Source organism: Pan troglodytes, chromosome 1 (assembly GCF_028858775.2).
Source record: "Pan troglodytes isolate AG18354 chromosome 1, NHGRI_mPanTro3-v2.0_pri, whole genome shotgun sequence".
In the NCBI taxonomy this organism is placed as follows: Eukaryota; Metazoa; Chordata; class Mammalia; order Primates; family Hominidae; genus Pan; species Pan troglodytes.
This window is the reverse complement of record NC_072398.2, coordinates 214,093,353-214,113,580: the sequence shown is the minus strand read 5'-3', so window position 1 is coordinate 214,113,580 and position 20,228 is coordinate 214,093,353. Positions and strand designations below refer to the sequence as shown.

The 20,228-nt window shown below is 53.1% G+C and overlaps 1 protein-coding gene across 2 annotated transcripts in view; it reads right to left on the bottom strand.

Annotated features, from left to right (window-relative positions):
- The window catches only part of PADI2 (peptidyl arginine deiminase 2), a 53,390-nt gene extending 33,968 nt beyond the window's left edge, over window positions 1–19,422 (bottom strand). Inside the window, exons 1-3 of one of the 2 annotated variants that reach the window (XM_513113.9) lie at window positions 18,480–19,422; window positions 4,072–4,255; window positions 2,180–2,252 (exon numbers count right to left, since the gene is read on the bottom strand). In XM_513113.9, coding sequence (XP_513113.3) covers window positions 2,180–2,252; window positions 4,072–4,255; window positions 18,480–18,571 — 349 coding nt within the window. In that variant the 5' untranslated portion in view covers window positions 18,572–19,422. The remainder of the gene's footprint in view (window positions 1–2,179; window positions 2,253–4,071; window positions 4,256–18,479) is intronic. The other variant, XM_009449250.5, reaches the window with a different exon arrangement.
- Between the last annotated feature and the right edge of the window lie 806 nt (window positions 19,423–20,228).

Genomic DNA, 20,228 nt, shown 5'->3' with positions numbered 1-20,228 from the left:
CGTGCCACCACGCCCAGTTAATTTTTGTATTTTTAGTAGAGATGTGGTTTCGCCACTTTGGCCAGGCTGGTCTCAAACTCCTGACCTTGTGATCTGCCCACCTTGGCCTCCCAAAGTGTTGGGATTAGAGGCGCGAGACACCGCGCCTGGCCACAAATTGTTTTATTAATGTATTTTTTCTTCTTTTTTTTGCCAAGCATCAAAGTTGTTAGTGTTCTCATTTTTTGGGGGGTAGGGGGAGGGGACATTTGATTGACCCATGGAATCTAAATATCTGGAACTTGTGGCGGTTAAATAAATAATTATTAACAGACCTGGGAAGGATGAACTCGGTCACTTGTTGTGGGCACATGTGGCATCTTTTGGGACTCAGCCATGCCACCAACTCTGAGCGGGCTTCCTCTAAGCACAGCTTTGTCATCTCCTAGTGAGGAGGAAAAGTCCAGTCCTGCCTCCTTATAGACCCTTATTTTGCCACCTATCCTAAGTCTGTCTTGCTTTGGTGGAAGTCTTGTTAATGGTGCAGTCAGCCTTCTGGGATCATCCTCATTTGACAGGTGTCAGGCCCCTGCCCTTCCTGCCCCCGTCCTCAGGTGTCCCTGTCTTGGTGGGATTAGGTTTCCTCAGGGACTGTCATCTGAGACTGCCTGGATGCTGTGTGCATGCAAGGTTCACACACGTGCCAGGGCTCAGTACAACCCAGGAGTCTTTGTTGATCATCTGCCACCCTCACCAAGGTCATCCCGAGGTTCCCTACCCCAGGGCTGGGCACCTCCTTGGGACAGAAAGAGGGACAGGGGGACCAGCAACCAAGCCCATTTGGGAATTAGCCAAGAATGAGAAGGGCCCTGCTGCTAAGCCTGTTTAAGCAGCTGAGAGCACAGGGCTAGAGAGGAAGGGGCTGGCTTGGGAGTTGGTTGTATCTTGGGGAGATTCTGAGACCCCCCCTGAGAATGTGGGATAACTGGAATGATTGGCATCTCACCAACCATTTTCTGGAGATGTGGCTGCAGGCAAGTATTTGTTTTACCTTTTCTGAGCCTTGATTTTCTCATCTATAAAATGAGGATGATAATAATAATATCTATCCTCGGAATAGTTGGAAGAAGAGATTGAAATCGTGACGGTAAAACATTGAGTACTGGAGCCTGGCACACCATAGGTGCTCAATTAATATCAGGTGTTTACCATTCTCCCCCTCCTCCTCCTCATCAAAGTGCCCAGTGCAGCTCTAGACACAGAGTAGGCCTGCAATAAGCAGGCCGCATCATTATTTTTAAAGCACTCAGCATGCAGTTGACTCTCAATAACTGGTAGTTCCCTTCCTCTGCCATGCGGCAACTCTGTCAATGTTAAACCAAGGTTGGATGAACAAAATGACCCTCTGAAATGTCCTCTTGGCTTTAACATTCTATGATTAAAACATGAAATAAAATACCATAAAAGTAATGCCTCAGTTTCAGGGGGTGGAGTGATGGAAAATTCAGATGATCACAGCCAAGGGTCCTGTAGAGCCAGGCTAGGCTCCACCTCCCTGGCATGCAGGCCTGGCACCCGGCGCAGGGCAGTGTGATGCAATGGAGAGAACCTGAGACAGGGATAATTCTGGGTTCTGGACTCAACTTGCCACCCAGTTGCTGTGTGATGTTGAATAAATTCCCTAACCTCTCTGGCCCTCACCATCCTGTGGGTCAAATGAAGGACTTGGACTAGGTGAGTTAAGGACCTGGTGGCTGCATCTCTGCACCCTCAGGGCTGAATCTGGGGAGAACCAGGGGGCAGCTGGGATTGTCAAGAACAGCTGCTAGTTTTATAGACTGTGGCCATTCCCCTCACCATGAGAGGGACACTCTTCTCCAAGCTGCAGGGGAGAGGCAGGGGGGAACACACTTCACCTTTTTCTCTTTTAGGGCCCACAGAGCCTGGGAAGGGGACCTTGACACTGGGGGGGAGTTGCTGATGGATCAGGGAGTGCCTCTTCCTGCAGATAAGCCCCCACCCCAGTATGGAAGGACCGGGGTGGGGCACATGTGACATCCCTCCCCAGGCCTGTGCCATTCAGAAGAAGCTCCAAGTGCCAGGTCAGCCGCACTAAGAACCGCCTAAGTGCCCCAGAGGAGGACAACAGTGCCAGGCCCTGGGTGATGAAGGCACTGAGACGGCAACCATGCCAACTCACCAATGGCCGTGAGGAAGAGCCCCGCCTGGTCGATGGGAATGCTCCCTTCCTCGTCATAGTAGTTGACGGTGACCTTGGTGGGGAGGGGGCACATTGGGGTAGAGAGAAAAGAGAGCAGGATCACAGATCACAAGCAGGAAAACCTGAAGCAACTGCTGTCCCTCACAGCTTGTCAAGCCAACCCTCTCCAAACATCAGAACCCTCTCCTCCAGGAAGCACTCCTGGGTTGGTGGGCGGTTTCCCTCAGGTAACTGAACTAGACTGTGGACTCCCCTCCTGCTGGCTGAGAGTGCAGTTAGGATGCTGTCTGCCTTCCCGTGCCACTGTGTGCATTCTGCTGCCTGGGGTCCCCCATATCTGCCATGTTGCACGTCTAGTGCCCACTGAGGGGACAGGGCTGAGGCTATTTTCTTTGGACCATGTTCAGTGCCATCACTGTGATGGGGCACGTGGTAAAGTTCATAATTACGGAACCCAGCAAGGAGACAGTTCTGGTCTCAGCCTCACCACTTGGGCAAATCACCCATGGATGTTCAGCACCCCATTTTACAGATAGACCAAGGACACTTGTGACTGTAAGCTCCAATGATTCTATGGTTCTGAGCCTCTAAACTTTCTATCACTCAGCTGTCTATAATTTTCATCCTTTACGAAGCCATCGTTCCATGGTCTAACCCCACAACATCCACATGGCTACCGAGCACTGGAAATGCGGCTATTCTGAACGGAGATGTGTTATAAGGTGTAAAACTCACACTAATTTTAAATTTGGTATGGAAAAAGAATATAAACTACCAGTCTGGGCAATATAGTAAGACCTGTCTCTAAAAAAAAAAAAAAAATTAGCTGGGCACGATGGCAGGTGCCTGGAGTCCCAGCTACTCGGGAGGCTGGGGCAGGAGGACTGCTTGAACCCAGTAGCTTGAAGTTGCAGTGAGCTATGATCGCACCACTGCACTCCAGCCTGGGCGTCAGAGTGAGATCCTGTCTCTTAAAAACAAACAAACAGGCCGGGTGCGGTGGCTCACGCCTGTAATCCCAGCACTTTGGGAGGCCAAGGTGGGCGGATCACAAGGTCAGGAGATCGACAGCATCCTGGCTAACACGGTGAAACCCCATCTCTACTAAAAATACAAAAAAAAAAAAAAAAAAAAAAATTAGCTAGGCATAGGGCAGGTGTCTGTAGTCCCAGCTACTCTGGAGGCTGAGGCAGGAGAATGGTGTGAACCTGGGAGGTGGAGCTTGCAGTGAGCCGAGATCGCGTCACTGCACTCCAGCCTGGGTGACAGAGGGAGACTCCGTCTCAAACAAACAAACAAACAAAAAATAAACAATTTTGTTAATATTTTTTATATTGATAGCATGTCAAAATGATAATATTTTGATAGATAGGGTTAAGTAATATATATTAAGACAATTAATTTCACCTGTTTCTTTTTGCCTTTTCTTTTCTGTTTTTTTTTTTTGAGACGGAGTCTCGCTCTGTCGCCCAGGCTGGAGTGCAGTGGTGTGATCTCGGCTCACTGCACGCTCTGCCTCCCGGGTTCACGCCATTCTCCTGCCTCAGCCTCCCAAGTAGCTGGAACTACAGGCGCCCGCCCCACGCCTGGCTAAACTTTTGTATTTTTAGTAGAGACGGGGTTTCACCGTGTTAGCCAGGATGGTCTCGATCTCCTGACCTTGTGATCCACCCGCCTCGGCCTCCCAAAGTGCTGGGATTACAGGCTTGAGCTACTGCGCCCGGCCTCTTTTTGCCTTTTCAATGTGGTTACTGCAGAACTGAAAATGATACATGGCCCACGTGCAGTTTCTATGGGACAGGGCTGGTCCACCCTGCCTCTATCCTGGCATGGTCCCGGGCCCGCGGAGGCTGGACTTCCCGCCGTGGTACCTTGTCACTGCTGGCCTCGGTGCTCGCCTGGCTCATGGTGACCCGCAGGGTGGTGCTGGGCGAGAGAAGCCAGCGCTGCTTGCCATTGGTGGCCACCTCCTCAGCCTCCCCATCACGCACCACCTCCACCCACACGTGTTCCGAGTGCTTCAGGCTGAAGGTTTGGGCCCCGGCTGGGGCCGCGCTGTGGGGAGAGATGAGAGAGGGTTAGGGAGAGCCCTGGGGTAGGTGGGATGGGGGGCTTCAAGAGGAGACTCCTGCTTCCAGCACTTTGGGAGGTCAAAGCCCGAGAATCACTTGAGCCCAGGAGTTTGAGACCAGCCTGGACAACAGTGAGACCTTGTCTTTACATAAATTAAAAAATTAGCTGGGCATGCTGGTGCACACCTGTGGTCCCAACTACTTAGGAGACTGAGGTGGGAGAATTGCTTAAGCCTGGGAGGTTGAAGCTGCAGTGAGCTATGATTGTGCCACTGCACTCCAGCCTGAGCAACAGAGCAAGACCCTGTCTCTTCTTTTTTTTGTGTGTGTGTGAGGCAGAGTTTCACTCTTGTTGCCCAGGCTGGAGTGCAATGGCACAATCTCGGCTCACTGCAACCTCTGCCTCCCAGGTTCAAGCGATTCTCCTGCCTCAGCCTTCTGAATAGCTGGGATACAGGCATGCACCACCACAGCTGGCTAATTTTGTGTTTTTAGTAGAGATGGGGGTTTCTCCATGTTGGTCAGGCTGGTTTTGAACTCCCGACCTCAGGTGATCCGCCTGCCTCGGCCTCCCAAAGTGCTGGGATTACAGGTGTGAGCCACCACGCCCGGCTCTTTTTTCAAAAAAGAAGACTTCTGGAGGGGCAAGTCTGCAAGGGCCCCCACAGGTAATCTGATCTGGGAGACCCCAAAGGGGCCAGCTGCATTGCAGTCACCTGGCTGTGAAGAGGACATCTGTTGAACATGAAATCTCTTGGGCCAATCTTGCACCTCCTGAGTGTGAATGTATGAGGGTCGGGCCTGGGGATCTGAATTCTTAACAAGCTTCCTAGTGCCTCTGATGGGAGGCCAGTTTTGGGAGCCACAGGGTCCTGCGAAGGTGGAAGATGGAGACCCAGGCAGGAATGAATTTGCTCCACTAGCAGAGCTGGGCCTGGAACCCTGTCTCCCTGCCCAGGGTCACTGAGTAAAGTGCTGAGTCCTCACAGGGATGGAGCCCAGTGCCTGGGTCCTAACAGGGCAGAGGTGGGGTGACTCTTGTTACAAAGATCCCTTCCTTCCTGCCACAGCTTTCTTGCCACCTGACATCCCCCACCTTCTGAGTCATTTCTTGGGGTTCAAAAGTGGTTTTCCATTGCAAAGCAAATACTTTTGGAGTTCTTGAATTCCGAAATTCAAGAACTCCGAAAGTATTTCAGAGCAGGAGAACAAATGGATGTGATCTGGCTGCTGTGTACTGAATGTTTGTCTCTCCCCAAATTAGCATGCTGAAGCCTTCACCCTCAGTGTCATGGTATTTGGAGACAGAGCTTTTAGGAGGTAATTAAGGTTAGGTGAGGTCATAGGGGCAGGCTTCTTTTTCTTCTTCTTCTTTTTTTTTTTTTTTGAGATGGAGTCTCACTGTCTCCCAGGCTGGAGTGCAGTGGTGCAATCTCAGCTCATTGCAACCTCTGCCTCCCGGGTTCAAGCTGTTCTCCTACCTCAGCCTTCTGAGTAGCTGGGATTACAGGTGCACACCACCACACCCAGCTAATTTTTGTATTTTTAGTAGAGACGGGGTTTCGCCATGTTGGCCAGGCTGGGCTCGAACTCCTGACCTCAGGTGATCCACCCACCTCAGCCTCCCAAAGTGCTGGGATTACAGGTGTGAGCCACCCTGGCCAAGGGCAGGCTTCTAATCAAATAGGAGAAGAAAGATGAGAGAGGAGGAGGAGGAGGAGGAGCAGCAAGAGAGGGAGGGATAGGTAGATACAGATCTCTCTCCATGGACTGAGGAAAGACCTTGTGAGGACGCAGTGACAAGGTGGCCATTTGCAGGCCAGGAAGAAAGCCGTCACCAGAACCCGACCATGCCAACACCCTGATCTCGGACTTCCAGCCTCCAGAATTGTGAGATGAATTTGTTTTTAAGCCACCCTGTCCATGGTGTTTTGTTGTTGGCTTAAGGAGAGGTGACAGGAAGGACAGGGGACTAAGGGAGGAAGGTGCCTAGGGCTGGTGGCTTTGCTAAATCCAGCCACTGGTCTGGAGGCCCAAGAGGGCTCAGAGGGACTTAGGTGGGATTCTCGTGGGATTTGTGACTAAGACATAGGTGTAAGCCTGTCTCAAAGGCACAGCTGCTATTTTGGGGGCCTGGTGCTCTTGGGTTCCAGGAGTTCTCAACTATGGCAGGCATCAGAATCATCAGGGGTGCTGTTTAAATCTATAGGGTGTTTTTCTTTGAAGGCTGTAGATTTGTGGATCCAGTCTCTGGAGAGGCTGGCTGGCATGGCAGAGGCTGAGGGTGCTGGGGCAGCTGAAGATGGAAACAGTGGCCAGGGTTGAATGACAAGTGTAGGCCAGCGGCTGTCAAAGTGCAGCAGCAGTGGCTGGGGCGGCGGCACCTGGAGGTCTTGTCAAAACAGACTGCGGGGCCCCATCTCAGAGCATCCGATTCAGGAGGTCTGGCATGGGGCCCAAGAATCTGCATTTCTAACATGCTTCCAGGAACTGTTGATGCTGCTGGTCCCAGTACCACACTTTGAGAACCACTGGTCCAGACAATCAGCACTGCGGTCCACTGCTGAGAGCCCTGGGCTGGCCAAGGCCGTGAGCGTGAATCTGTAGAGGCTGCCGGGCAGCGTCTGTCTGACCCGGGCCACAGACTTCAGGGGCTATGGGCAAAGACTACTGGTCTTGGGCTCTGGCAGGAGAATTGGGAAGGACTCGGCAGCCTGTGGCCAGTGCTGGGAGAGGAGCTCAATGAAGACACCCCAAGGTCACTCTGGTTCTTGTCCTGCCCCCTTCCAAACTCCACAGCCTGTCCTGGGATGATGTGAGACTGGACACTTCTTGGTCATGGCCTGCTGTCCCCTCTCCGCATCCATCACTTTTTTTTTTTTTTTTTTTTGAGGAGTCTCTCTCTGTCACTCAGGCTAGAGTGTAGTGGCGTGATCTCAGCTTATTGCAACCTCTGTCTCCTTGGTTCAAGCGATTCTCCTGCCTCAGCCTCTGGAGTAGCTGGGATTACAGGTGCCCGCCACCATGCCCGGCTAATTTTTGTATTTTTAGTAGAATTGGGGTTTCACCATGTTGGCCAGGCTGGTCTCGAACTCCTGACCTCAGGTGATCCACCCGCCTCGGCCTCCCAAAGTGTTGGGATTACAGGCGTGAGCCACCGCGCCTGGCCATATCCATCATTAAGAGGGGCACAGAGTCGTCTGGACAAAAGCCCTGGACTAAGGGTGCACCTGCAGAGGACCTGGGTTTGAGTCTAGTTTTGCCCCTGACTTGAGGGGGTCTGCACCTTCTGAGTGTCCATCTGTTAGTCCCTACGCCTCAGGAGGACTGCCACCCTCCTGCCCATAGCTCTCGTCTCTCACTCCCCCTAGGGCTGGGGCCACGTTTTGCTGGGTGGTGTTGCCACGTGGTACCTGCCCTCCTTTGGGTTATAAGTCCCCTGAGGGCATGGTCCGGCCTCTCCCATCTTCATTCTTCAGAGCCTAGCACAGGGCTTGGCCCATCATACACCCAAGCAAAGAGGGCAGAGGTGAGTGGGACGGAAGGTAAGCCGTTCCCAAGGAGAGGTGTGAGTACACACCCTGGATGCTTTAGGTGGCACAGGGTGGAACAATCTAGAAGAAGACTTATGTGTTTATCAAACACAGTATCTTTTTATGGTGACTGATAAAGTCTTGCCATTTATGGTAATGCTATAAAATCTCTGTTTAAAATAAAGTTATTAAGAAAAATGTGAGCTGGGTTAAAGAAAAGTGTTATAGTGAGACAGGTTGAAGATGGTTTTGGCCAAAGCCATGAGAGTCTGGGAAACTATGGCCTCAGGTCTGGGAAGCATTCCTCTCGTGCAAGTCTCAGCTTTGCCCATCAACGTGCTGGGTGGCCTTGGGCCAGGGACTTTCCCTCTCTCAGCTTCATCCAGTGTTAGGTGAGAGGATGGAACCAGAGCAGAGGTGGCTGAGTCCAGAGAGTGCAGAGGAGAGGCCCTGGGCAAAGGGGTGAGGAGGAAGGCTCTGGAAAGCTGGGGATGGCTGGGTGCGGTGGCTCACACCTGTAACCCCAGCACTTTGGAAGGCTGAGGTGGGTGGATCACTTGAGGTCAGAAGTTCAAGACCAGCCTGGCCAACATGGCAAAATCCTATCTCTACTTAAAAAAATACAAAAATTAGCCGAGCGTAGTGGCGTGTGCCTGTAGTCCCAGCTACTCGGGAGGCTGAGGCAGGAGAATCACTTGAACCTGGGAGGTGGAGGTTGCAGTGAGTTGAGATTGTGCCTCTGAACTCCAGCCTGGGTGACAGAGCGAGACTCTGTCTATTAAAAAAAAAAAAAAAAAAAAGCTTGGGATATCTCCACTGGATTCCTGCCACTCCCCTCCCCACCTTAACCAGAGCCACTACTACTACTATTGTTTATTTATTTATTTTCTTAAACTGAGACAGAGTCGTGCTCTGTCATCCAGGCTGGAGTGCAGTGGTGCTATCTCTGCTCACTGCAACCTCCGCATCCTAGGTTCAAGTGATTCTCCTGCCTCAGCCTCCCAAGTAGTTGGGACTACAGGCATGCACCACCATACCTGGCTAAATTTTGTATTTTTAGTAGAGATGGGGTTGCACTGTGTTGGCCTGGCTGGTCTTGAATTTCTGACCTCAAGTGATCCATTCGCCTTGGCCTCCCAAAGTGCTGGGATTACAGGAGTGAGCCACCATGCCTGACCCAGAGCCACTATTATTTCATCTGGTTTTATATATTGAGCTTCTGCACACAATTCTATTTAGGAAAAAATGTTTTACAAGATGATCTTTTAGGACCCTGACTCAGTTACTGTAAGTAATGCTTCCTGCCCACCTTCATTCCTCTGGGCCAGAGAGAAACCAAGGGAGGCCTCAGAGGCTCCAGAGGGTTAACGCCCAGCCCACATCGCAGCTCCAGGGCCCCACACCCTCCTGTTCCCCAGCACCAGCCCTGTTCTGAGCTGAGCAAACAGCTATTCTTGGAGTGGCCCTGGGCAAAGCAATAAAGGGGCCCATTGTGCCCCTGCAGATCCTGTTGGCTGCCTTCCTCCTCAGGAAGAACCCTTTAGAATCTCTCTCGCAGAAACCCGAGAGCCAGGGGCTTCAGGCACCTGGATTGTCCCTGGAGGCTGCAGGGAGGGGCCCAGGACAGTACTGAGGGAAAGGGAGGGGGCTTGGGGGTGGTTATGACCTTCTTGCTTATTAGAGAGAGGCTAAGGAGAGCATGGATGGAGGGACAGGCTGCCAATCACTGTGGCCATGTCCCCTGCCTACCATGGAATCCCAGAACCCAGGACATGGATATGCTCAATGTAGTCTTTGGCAATACATGAATGAATGCACCTGCCCTTCTTGGCTTTCCAAGCTGTATTACACAAGTGATTTAAAAAACAAACGAACAAACAAAAAAACCCCAGAAATCAGGTCATGTGCTTTCTTGAAAATATTCACTGGCTCCTCAGTGCCTACCCATACAAGAATATCCAAACTCTTCATCCTGGTGTTGAACTAGGCACATTTGGCCATTGCAACTCAGCTTGACTCTCTGGTTTCATTTTCTGCGGTTCCTTCCACCACTTCAGCTCCCTGCATTGTTCCATCTACTGTGCATTTTGACATATGTTGTTCCTTTTACCAGCAAGACTTTCCCCTGACTTCTCTGCCTGGCAAATGTCCATCTCTCCTTGAAGACCTAACTCAATCCATTTGCCCCCACAGTTACTGGCCCTTTTGGCAGTTCACTCCTTGAAGGTAGGGATTGGATCTTCTTGTTTGTTTGTTTGTTTGTTTCAGCACCTGGCCTAGTATGGGCACACCGTAAGTATAAATGTTTGCTGCAGGAGGGCTGGAGGAGGAGGGCTTACTTATATAGTCGTTCATTCACTCAACATGTATTTACTGAGCACTTACAATGTGCCAGGCACAGTTCTAGGCATTGAGGGGTAGATTGGTGAAAAAGCAAACACATTCCCTGGGCCCATGGAAAAGACAGACCTTTTTTTTTTTTTGAGTCGGAGTCTTGCTCTGTTGCCCAGGCTGGGGTGCAGTGGCATGATCTTGGCTCACTGCAATCTCTGCCTCCCGGGTTCAAGCGATTCTCCTGCCTCAGCCTCCTGAGTAGCCGGGATTATAGGAGCCCACGACCACGCCTGGCTATTTTTAATTTTTGTATTTTTTAGTAGAGACGGGGTTTCACCATGTTGTCCAGGCTGGTTTGGGACTCCTGACTTCAAGTGATCTGCCCGCCTCAGCCTCCCAAAGTGCTGGGATTACAGGTGTGAGCCACTGTGCCTGGCCAGAAAAGACAGACTTTCAATGGATTACATGATTACAGCTGTGATAATTACTATAAAGGAGGAGAGGGTGCCATGAGGCCCCAGTCTGGGGTTCAAGGAGGGATTCCCTGAGGAAGTAGCATTTGAACTAAGGTTTAAACTTTATACTCTAAAGGACAGGCAGGAATTAATTACACCATTGCAGTGCTGACTGTAAAAAAAAAAAAAAAAAAAATTAAACCAGAGATTCTTAAATTTGAGTGTGCATTACCACTACCTACAGGGCCTGCTAAAATACAGGGAAATGGGCCCAGCCCCTGAGTTTCTGATCTATCGACTGTGGGGTGGGACCTGAGAAACTGCATTTCTAACAAGCTCCCAGGTAATGTTGATGCTGCTGGTCCCCCACAGTTTGACAACCACTGAGTTGGACAAGGAAGGAGAGGAAGAGGAGCAGAGATTTCCAAGCAACAGGACAGCTTGCGTGATGGCCTGAGGTGGGGGTTAGTCCTGCATGTTCGAGAAGCTGGAAAGAGGGGAGTGTGTCTGGAGTTTGTGAGCAAGGGGGAGGGAGAGTGGTGGGAGCAGGGATTTTAGATAATGGTGAGGAGCTGGCCTTCCTATGATTGTAGAGGGAAGTCACTGAAGGTTTCTAAGCAGGGGTGGCATGATCAGTTTTGCACTGTAGATAGATCATCCAGGGTGCAGGGTTGCCTAGAATTCAAGGTGGGGGATGGATTTCCGGAAAGCAACAGAGGAAGTGGGGAGGAGGTGGCTGCAGCTGCCCACGTGAGCGATTATGGTGTCTTGGGACCAGATGGTGGCTGTGGAAATGGAGAGAAATGGCCACTAGGTTGGTGTCAAACAAAGGACACTTGCCCAGTCCCACAGATGCTTTGTGGTCTCTAGGAGCCGTAGTCCTCTCTGGTCTTGGCTTGGTCAGTGGGGAGGGTCACTGGCTTGGCCTTGCAGGGCTGGGGTGCCTCACCAGCCCCAGACTTGAGGGCATGAAGCGCCTGCTCCTTGCTGGCATCTGGCTTTCTTAGCTTGCCCGCCTGGCCTGGGCCTCATTAACACCAGCTGGGGCTCATCCCCAGAGTGACCCCAGCTCCTGGCAGCCTGGGTGTGACATCCTGCTCTTGGGGCTTTAGAGGAGTCTGGGGGGGGAGTCGTGGGTGCCAGCCTGGCATGCAACCCCATGGCGAGCAAGAGGCAGGCAAGGACCGGGGGGAGAATGACCTCAGTCCAGACCTCACACCTGGTGCTCGGCATGGTGGTGGCTGGGGCCCTGCGGGTGGGCAGCTGCCCTGAACAGGGATCAGTGGAGGCAAACCATGACGTCTGCCTTCAGCCAGCTTCCCTCACCACCTGGTGCATCCAGCTGTCCCGGGCCTCTCCTTAGGGAAGAAACAATCTGATCTATAGCTACTCCTCTCCTCAGAAACCTTCAGTGACTCCCTGCTACTTACAGAACAAAGTCCAATGTCTGAACAATGCATTCAAAGCCTGGTTAGAGCTCATTGACCCTCCAGCCTTATACTCCAGGCCTCTGAAGCTGTGCCCTTTCTGTCTCTGTGTGCCCCAACTTTCCTGCCAGTTATCTCTGCTCCTGAGTGGCATGTTCTTGGTCTCACTCTGAACCCCAGTCCATCCTTCAAGACCCAGCTCAGTTGCCACCTCTTCCAGGAAGTCATCCCTGATCTCATCAGCCAGAATATATCTCTCACTCCATTTATCGGTGTCTCAAACAACAGTTAATAAATTCAGTTCTAGATTTCTTTCCCATAAGTGCTATTAAGTCTTTGAGGACAGGGATCAGGTCTCATTATTACTTGTTTTCAAAATAAACTCAATACTAATACATAACAACTTACTGAGTATTTACTATTATTATTATTATTGTTATTATTATTATTATTTTTCTAACCACTAGACCACCAGGGAACTGAGTATTCATTATGTCTCAGGCACTGTACCAAGCCCATGGCCCACATGACCTCAGCCCATCCTTTCGATAACCCCATGAGGCCCATACCACTGTGATTTCATTTTACAGATGAGCACATTGAGTCCCCTAGAGGGCAAGCACCCGCTTCAAGTCTCAGGGACAGTCATGGCCGAGTGTGAGGGGAACTCAGGCTCTCTGAGACCTGGGCCTGGCTGCCCCCTCCCTGGGAGAGAATTCAAAGTCTGGAGTCTTTCCTGAGGTCCCCCAGGTAGGTGTGCCTGGTGCGGGGCAGAGGGGAGGATCAGGCCTGGCTCTGAAGAGGACCAAATGAGAGCCCCTTACTTATTTCACAGGTGGGAGTCTGAGACTCAGAGAAGGGACGCTAAAGACTGGCTTCCTGTCCTGGGCTCTTGGGTCAATGACAGAGAGAAGCAAGCCTGGGCCCATCAAAGCCTCTGGGTGCAAGGTCTGGCGTGGCTGGGCAGGAAAGAGCTGCCTTCAAAAGCTGCCTCCTCCAAAGTGCAGCAGGTATGTCTGGCCAGCTAGGGGTGGGCACTGGGGTGAGCCCCTGCCACTGTGCTCCCATCCCAACTCAGGGTCCTGCAGTCAATGAGGGAAGGTCTCAGGGACCCCAACTATGCAGGGACTGTGAGCCTGGTTCTCCTTAGAACACTCCCAACCCCAGGAAACTAGCCTGAAACCAGAGCCCTGGAGCAATTCCTGGCAAGGCGTCCCGTTTGGGGTTGAGGGCTCTGGGTGCTGTTCTAATTTATGGGCCACCTGACCTGGCCTGAATTCCTGCCACCGTCATTCTCTCAGGAGCAAGCGCTGCTCGGGCCAAGCTTGGCCACATGCCCTTGACCTTCCACAGGCCCATCCAACGGTGCCTGTCCCTTGAGGCTGGGGGTGGGGAGCTCAGCCCCATGACAGGCCAGTCCACAGGCATCACAGGCCACATTCATTCATTCATTCATTCATTCATTCATTCATTCAGGGAGCCCTTCATTGACTCCAGGGAGGATCACAAACAAGGAGGAGGCATGCCTGAAACATAAGTACCAGGAGGGCAGCCTGGCAGAGCAGGCAGGGGCCTGGGCTCTGCACCCCACAGTTTACTGGCTGTACCATCCTGGACAAACACTCCTTCCTTCAGTTTCCCCAGCTGCGAAAAGGGGACAATAATCGTACCTAACTCATAAAGTTGTTGCAAGGTTTAAATACGTAAATTATTACATGTCCGTGAGATGAGCATGCAAAGTGTTGAGAAGCCTGCACAAAATAAGTGTTCAATAAATGTCAACTAGTAACATTAAGAAACGATGAGAAGTTGTGCAAAGAAAAAAATGTGATGAAACAGAGTTCTCGGGACTCAGGGTAGGGCACCACGACATGGGGTAGTCAAAGAAAGCTTCCTGGAGGAGGTGACATTGGAGCTGAGACTTGACTGATGAAAGTCAGGCTTGTGGGGATCTGGGGGATGGTGTTCCAGGCAGAGGGAACAGCAACTGCAAAGGCCCTGAGGTGGGAATGAGCTTGGCACAGCCAAGGGCTAACAGCATCCACAAAGCCAGCGTGGCCGGAATGGAGTGTGTGCTGAGGAATTGCTAGAAGAGGAGATCAGTGAGGTGGGGCCTGGCACACTATGGGGAGGGGAGCCCATAGCACCCCAGGCCCCCATCACGGCAAACGGGATCTCAGACCCTCCTGGCCTTTGTCCTAATGACACTTTTTAAAAAAGCAAATACATCTCTAGCCTTCACACCAACCAAGAGACAGAAAGTCTGGGAGTGAGTTTGTGCCAAAGACTAGGAGCGCCTGCCTGATACCTTCTTCCTATCTTCTGCCAGCGAGTTATGGGCAAATTATTACTATTTACTTGATATTACCAGCTGACATTTATCTTCTTTCTGTCTTCTACTGGGACAATGGCTGGTCAGCCTCTGCCTTGGGGAATCCCAGGGAAGGGAATCCTCCCACCTCCACCTCACAGACGCAGCTGGAACCTCTGCACAGGCAAAGGGACAATGTTAAGATCATTCCAGTGTCCTGAAGCTCCTGCAGACCTCAGGATCTGGATCCTGGCTCCTGTCCACCAGGGAGGAAAAGAAGAGCCCTGCCTTCTCGAGAACTCTCACTGACAGAGGCATAAGCCGAGGGAGGAACAGAAGAAGCCATTCCCAAGGCCCAGCTTGTGGGCAGAGAGTGACCACCCTGCTACCTACTTTACTCCGAGGCTGCCCTGTCCCTAATAATCCTTCCAGACTCTGGGAGTGTCCATGCCTCCAGGGCTCACAAGAGGTGGGTGGCCAGGATGGAACCAACCTAGGGACTCCCTCTGTGCTCTCTTTCCAACTTCAAGCCCAAATCAGATGGGGACCCAGGCCAGCCCCACTGAAGAAGTGACTGTCGGCTAAAGGGACCACTGGAGGAGATTGTGTGGGCCAGGTGTACCTGTGCCAAGACTAAGATGAGTATATTTGGGAAGAGCAGAAGGAAACAGCGAGTATCTTTAACAACAATCACAAAGTACAATTTCTAACAAACACCCTACTTCCTTCTTTCTATGTATCTATTCATTGCTTGCTGGAGACTAGCAGTCAGAATGAGGCTAGGTCAAGGCATCCATCCCCAGGGGGGCCAGTTTTGCTGGGAGAGCGTGGGTGGCCCAGAGCACCCCTGCCCATGGTGGCCTGGATGACCCCTCATAGGGCAGCATAGTGGTCAATTGTTCATCACTGTGACCCTGAGTGTACATCTGCTATTGAATACAAGATCCTTCCTCCTGTTCTCTGATTGACCCCCATTTGGGTCAGTGGAGGCTCAGAGAAGTGAAGCGATTTGCTCAAGGTCACACAGCCTGTGGATGGAAGCTGGTAGGGCAGTGCCTGCCAGGACCACAAGGTCTATTGAGGAATGAGGCCTGGGAGGCCCCTGCTATGTGTCTGGAGGGGATCCTGTGTGCCAGCATCACAGGAAAGGGAGTCCAGAGCCTTTGGGAAAGGGAGTGGGTGCTGAGGCCGTTTCGCTCACCTTTGCGACTCAGAAGGAGTGAGGGTCAGGACGCCACTCCGTAATTAACTGGGCCCAGCACCCCCGGGCCTTGTTCCTTGGGGTCTACTTGGAGGCTCTGGGGGCATCACTTGGGGTCTTGAGCCAGGACCTGTGTCCGGGCAGCAAAGGACTCAGGGAAGAGTGGAGGGCCAAATGGGAGTTGGTGAAGTCTCTGGGGACAGTGGGCTCGTGGCCAGGGTGGAAGAGACACAGGCTGAGAGGGCCGTCCAGTTCAACCTGCTGGTTTTAGGGTCACATAGGACAGAGTGGGGTATAAGAGCATGAGTTCTGAGTCAAACAGACCTGGACCTGAGTCCTGTGTGACTCTGGACAAATGGCTTCATCTCTCTGAGCCTTACCTTCCTCATCTGTAAAACGGGATGATCAATGAACCCTCCAGGGTCTATGGTGAGGAAGAAAGGAGGTGGTGGGTTCAGTTCCTAAGTGCCCACTAATACCTCCTCCTGTTATCAATACTGGCAGTTGCTCTCATTACTACAGGTAACTCGAGTCACAATAGCAGTAACAACTCAAGCTCCTTAGTCCTGGAAGAGGCTTCCTTCCACTGGACCAGTGAGTCTCAGCTGGCTGTGATTTTGCCCCCTGCCAGGGGACTGCTGGCACTGTCTGGCGACATTTTTGGTTGTCACAATTTGGGGGTTGCTACTGGCATCTAGGGGACAGAGGTCAGGGATGCCACTAAACATCCCACTACAACAAAGAAATATCGAGCCCAAAATGCAATAGTGCGAGATTGAGAAACTCTGCACTAGACCTGTTCTGTCTCGGACAGTGGCCACCAGCACGGTGGCCAGTGAGCACCTGAGATGCACTCAATCTACGCTGAGATGTGCTGAAGTGTAAAATGTGCACTGGATTACAAAGACTTAGCATGAAAAAAGGAAGGTAAACCATTTCCTTAATAATTTTTATATTGATTGCATGTTGAAATGATAATATTCTAAAATATTGGGTTAAACAAAATATATTATTAAAATTATGCCTGTTGTTTTAACTTTAAAAAATGTGGACTACTAGAAGATTTAAAATGCAATTGTGGTTTTGTTGTGGTTCAAACTGGACTTTTCTGGACAGTACTGGTCTAGAACGCACTGCCCCTCTCTGTGGTGGTGGAGAACCTTAAGTGCCGGTGGGGGTGAGGGTCTTTGTGGTCGTTGAGACAGGACAAGGGGAATCGTCACACTGCTGCCCCCTGCTAGAGGGAGGCTGAGTCCATATCTGCCCCACTCCCTGCCCCTACCCCAGCTGGGCCTCTCTTTGCCAGGATAGAGCCATAGCAGGGCGCCTGAGCAGGAACCCTCCTTTGCTCCCCACCCCCGACTGGGAGGATCATGCCAGCTTTTCAGGCGGCACCAACCATGCCCCAGCAAATAAACAGGTGGGTATGGTGACAGCTGAGGCTTAGAGACCTGAGCACTCTGGCTCCGCGCCCACTCCCTAGCGGCGACCAGTTCAGGGCTGGGGGTGGGGAAGGCAGGGGAGCTCTTCCACCCCACCAGAGCCTGGACCACCCTCCACTGCTGTGTTCTTGTTCTCAGAGACCACCCAGTCCACCTCTGAGGTTTACATGGGGGACAACTGAAGCCCAGGCCCAGGGGAAGGCAGAGGTTGAGGCCAGGGACAGAGGCATGGAGTGGGTCCCTAGTCCTGGGGCTTGTTGGTATCAGCGTGGCCAGTGCCTCTGCACTGGTGGCAGGAGACTGGTTGGGCAGGTGGGAGGGCTGCCAGGGCTGTGTGGGGAGACACATGATGGGTTGGTGGGGGCCTGGGAGAGGCAGGGTGCTCCAGGTGTCAGGATGATTTGAGAGCCATAAACCACGATGGTGCCTCCGTGTGAGTTCAGCTTGAGGCAGAGAGGACAGGGGACTTATCCGGTGTCAGCACAGGGTCCCACCTCAGAGTCCTGCATGCTCCCTGCCCCCAGCACTGACCCCTCCAACCCTAGCAATGGGGAGGTTTTAAATGCTTGGAATAGAGGGGGCAGATCAAACCCCAGCATAACCCCACCCTTTCATTCACACCAGCCACACCTTTCCAAGGCCCCGTCCCATTACTCAGGGAGACAGATCATTGGACTTGGCTGCTTTCTGGGATTGCGGGGGGAGTGGTAGGGCCCTACCCTACCTTCAGCTGTCTCGGACATCCCGCACTCTACCAAGTTCTTGGACAGAGAGAAGGGGAGGGAGCAGAACTCTGAATCAGGATCCTTTTCCAACAAAGTACCCCGCTATACACCCCAAGTCCCCGTCGTCAGCTGGGTAGAATATTGTCCCTCTGTGGTCTCAGAATGAAGTCAGGGGAAGGTATCTGGGGACACGGAGCTCAGGGCCAGTGCCTGGGGACAAGCAACCACCAGCAGCCCCCACAGGGAGAAATCGGAGCCTGAGTAACCTCCAGGGCCAGATTCAGCCTCAGGGCAGCTCCCTTCGGGTCCTGCCCCAGTCCCCGGCAAGTCTCCGCGGAAGCTCCGCTGAACTGGGAGTGGGAAGCAGGAGAGGGGCTGGGTTGAGGTGGGTCCGAGGGGAAGTGATGTGCGGAGGGGAAGTGAAAGGGGAGAGGACGGCAGGGAAGCTGAAGGGGTGTGAGGTCCCCCGGGAGGAGAACTGGAGAGGGCCAGACGGAGGGTTACGGGTGAAAGGGAGGGTCTGTGAAAGGGGTCGTGAGGGAGCTGGGGCTGAGGCTGTGTTAGGGGGTCTGGGAGAGTCTCAGGGTTTCAGGAAGGTGGACACAAGGTTCGGGGGTTGTCAGGTTTCTGGATGAGATTCTTAGGATTTCTGGGCTCGGGGGCTCGGGATGAGGGACAACTCGGGCTGGACAAAGGCTGTCCACGTCCCCGAGTCTGAGCGCGTCTCAGGATTTCTGGGCTCGGGATCTCGGCCCGGGCATCACGGTGGGCCGGCTCACCTGTAGACATCGGTCCAGAGGTAGGTGCCCAGCACGTACACCGCCTCCACGCGGCTCCCGTACTGCAGCCGCACGGTCCGCTCGCGCAGCATCCTCCCCGCCGCAGTGCCCGCGCTCGCTGGTCCGGGGCGGCCGGGAGCACCTGCAGCAGGTGCCCCTTCTCCGGCAGCCTGCGCCCCACGGCCCCGCGCGCAGCCTTATCCAGTGGCCGGTGGGCGGGGCGGCCCGCCCCAGTCCTCTCGCAGTGGGCTGCGGGCCTGTCCGTCAAGCGTGGTCCCGCCCCTAACTCGTCCCGCCCCGCTGAGGTCGTGGCGAAGTCATCAGGGACCAGTTTTGTGCTTTCCATGGTTGGATTGTCATTCTTTCATTCGACAAACCTTCGGTGGGCGCCTAGGTGTTGGAGGGCCCTAGCTCCCCTCCGGACGCCCCAGCCCAGTGGGGCTGAAAATGCAAATGTGGGAACACAAAGAGGGTGCCCTAACCCAGCCTGGGGGCCAGGAAGCCTTCCCAGAGAAGACGATCCTGGAACCTTCTTAAAGGAGGCGTTTGCAAATTAAAGGCGAGGAGAGGGAGCTGCCTGTGCAAAGCCGGGTGCAGCCCGGTACCCCCATCCCCCAACAGTCAGATGAACCTCACCATAGAGAAAATGGGAAGCGGTGGGGATGGGGAACCCGGCAGCTGACGGAGACCAGGACGCCAAGCCAAGGCATTGGAGGGTGGGAGATGGGAGCCTGGAGTGGTTGTCTCCGCGAGCCGTGGTCGGGTGTGCTCGTGAAATGGGTCATTCTGGGCTGGGGAGGGGCAAGGAAGCCCCTGGCTGTGGCCAGAGCTGGAGAGGTGGGGACTGACCCGGCCACTGCTTAGGGACTGGGATTTTGGTGGCACCTGGTGACTGACAGGATGTGTGGGTGGAGGGAGAGGAGAGGGGTAAGGATTAGGGACCCGGTTCTGGCCTGGGCCACCAAGGGAAGGGGGGTGCCACACAGAGGTCATCGTGTGTCTCACAGAGGCTGAGATGTAGGATGACAATCAGTGCGGGCCTCGGCCAGCCCCTCCCACGTCCCAGCCCTTCCCCTGGGACCCAGTGGGAGTGCTGTTCAGACACATACATCAGCCCTGTGTGAGGAAGTGGTCTTTGGTAGGTGAGGACAGAAACTGAGGGGGGGTGGGCAGAGGCCGTGGGAGGGAAGGAGTGGGGCGGAGGGGATGTGTGTTTGGGAAGGAGTTAGGGCTGATGGAAGATGGAGCTCCAGGAAGGGGTGCCCCCAGACAAGAGGGGTGAGGCCCACAAGTGCCCAGTGCTGATATACCCAGCCCTTGGACTCCAACCTTCTCCCTGAGGCGGCCCAAATTAGGAGGTGGTGAAGAGCCCAGCTGCTTCTGAGTGGCAGGGATTTGGGAGGAATGTGAGTGGGGAAGAGGGAAGGCCCGAGTTTTAGCCAGGAGGTCATTTGTCCCCCAAAGGCACAGCTCACAGACCCAGGGAGAGGCCAGTAACTGTTTTTTTTTTTTTTTTTTTTTTTTTTGAGACAGAGTTTTCCTCTTGTTGCCCAGGCTGGAGTACAATGGCGCCATCTCAGCTCATTGCAACCTCCGCCTCCCAGGTTTAATTGATTCTCCTGCCTCAGCCTCCCAAGTAGCTGGGATTACAGGCAGGCACCACCACACCCAGCTAATTTTGTATTTTTAGTAGAGACGGGGTTTCTCCATGTTGGCCAGGCTGGTTTTGAACTCCTGATCTCAGGTGAT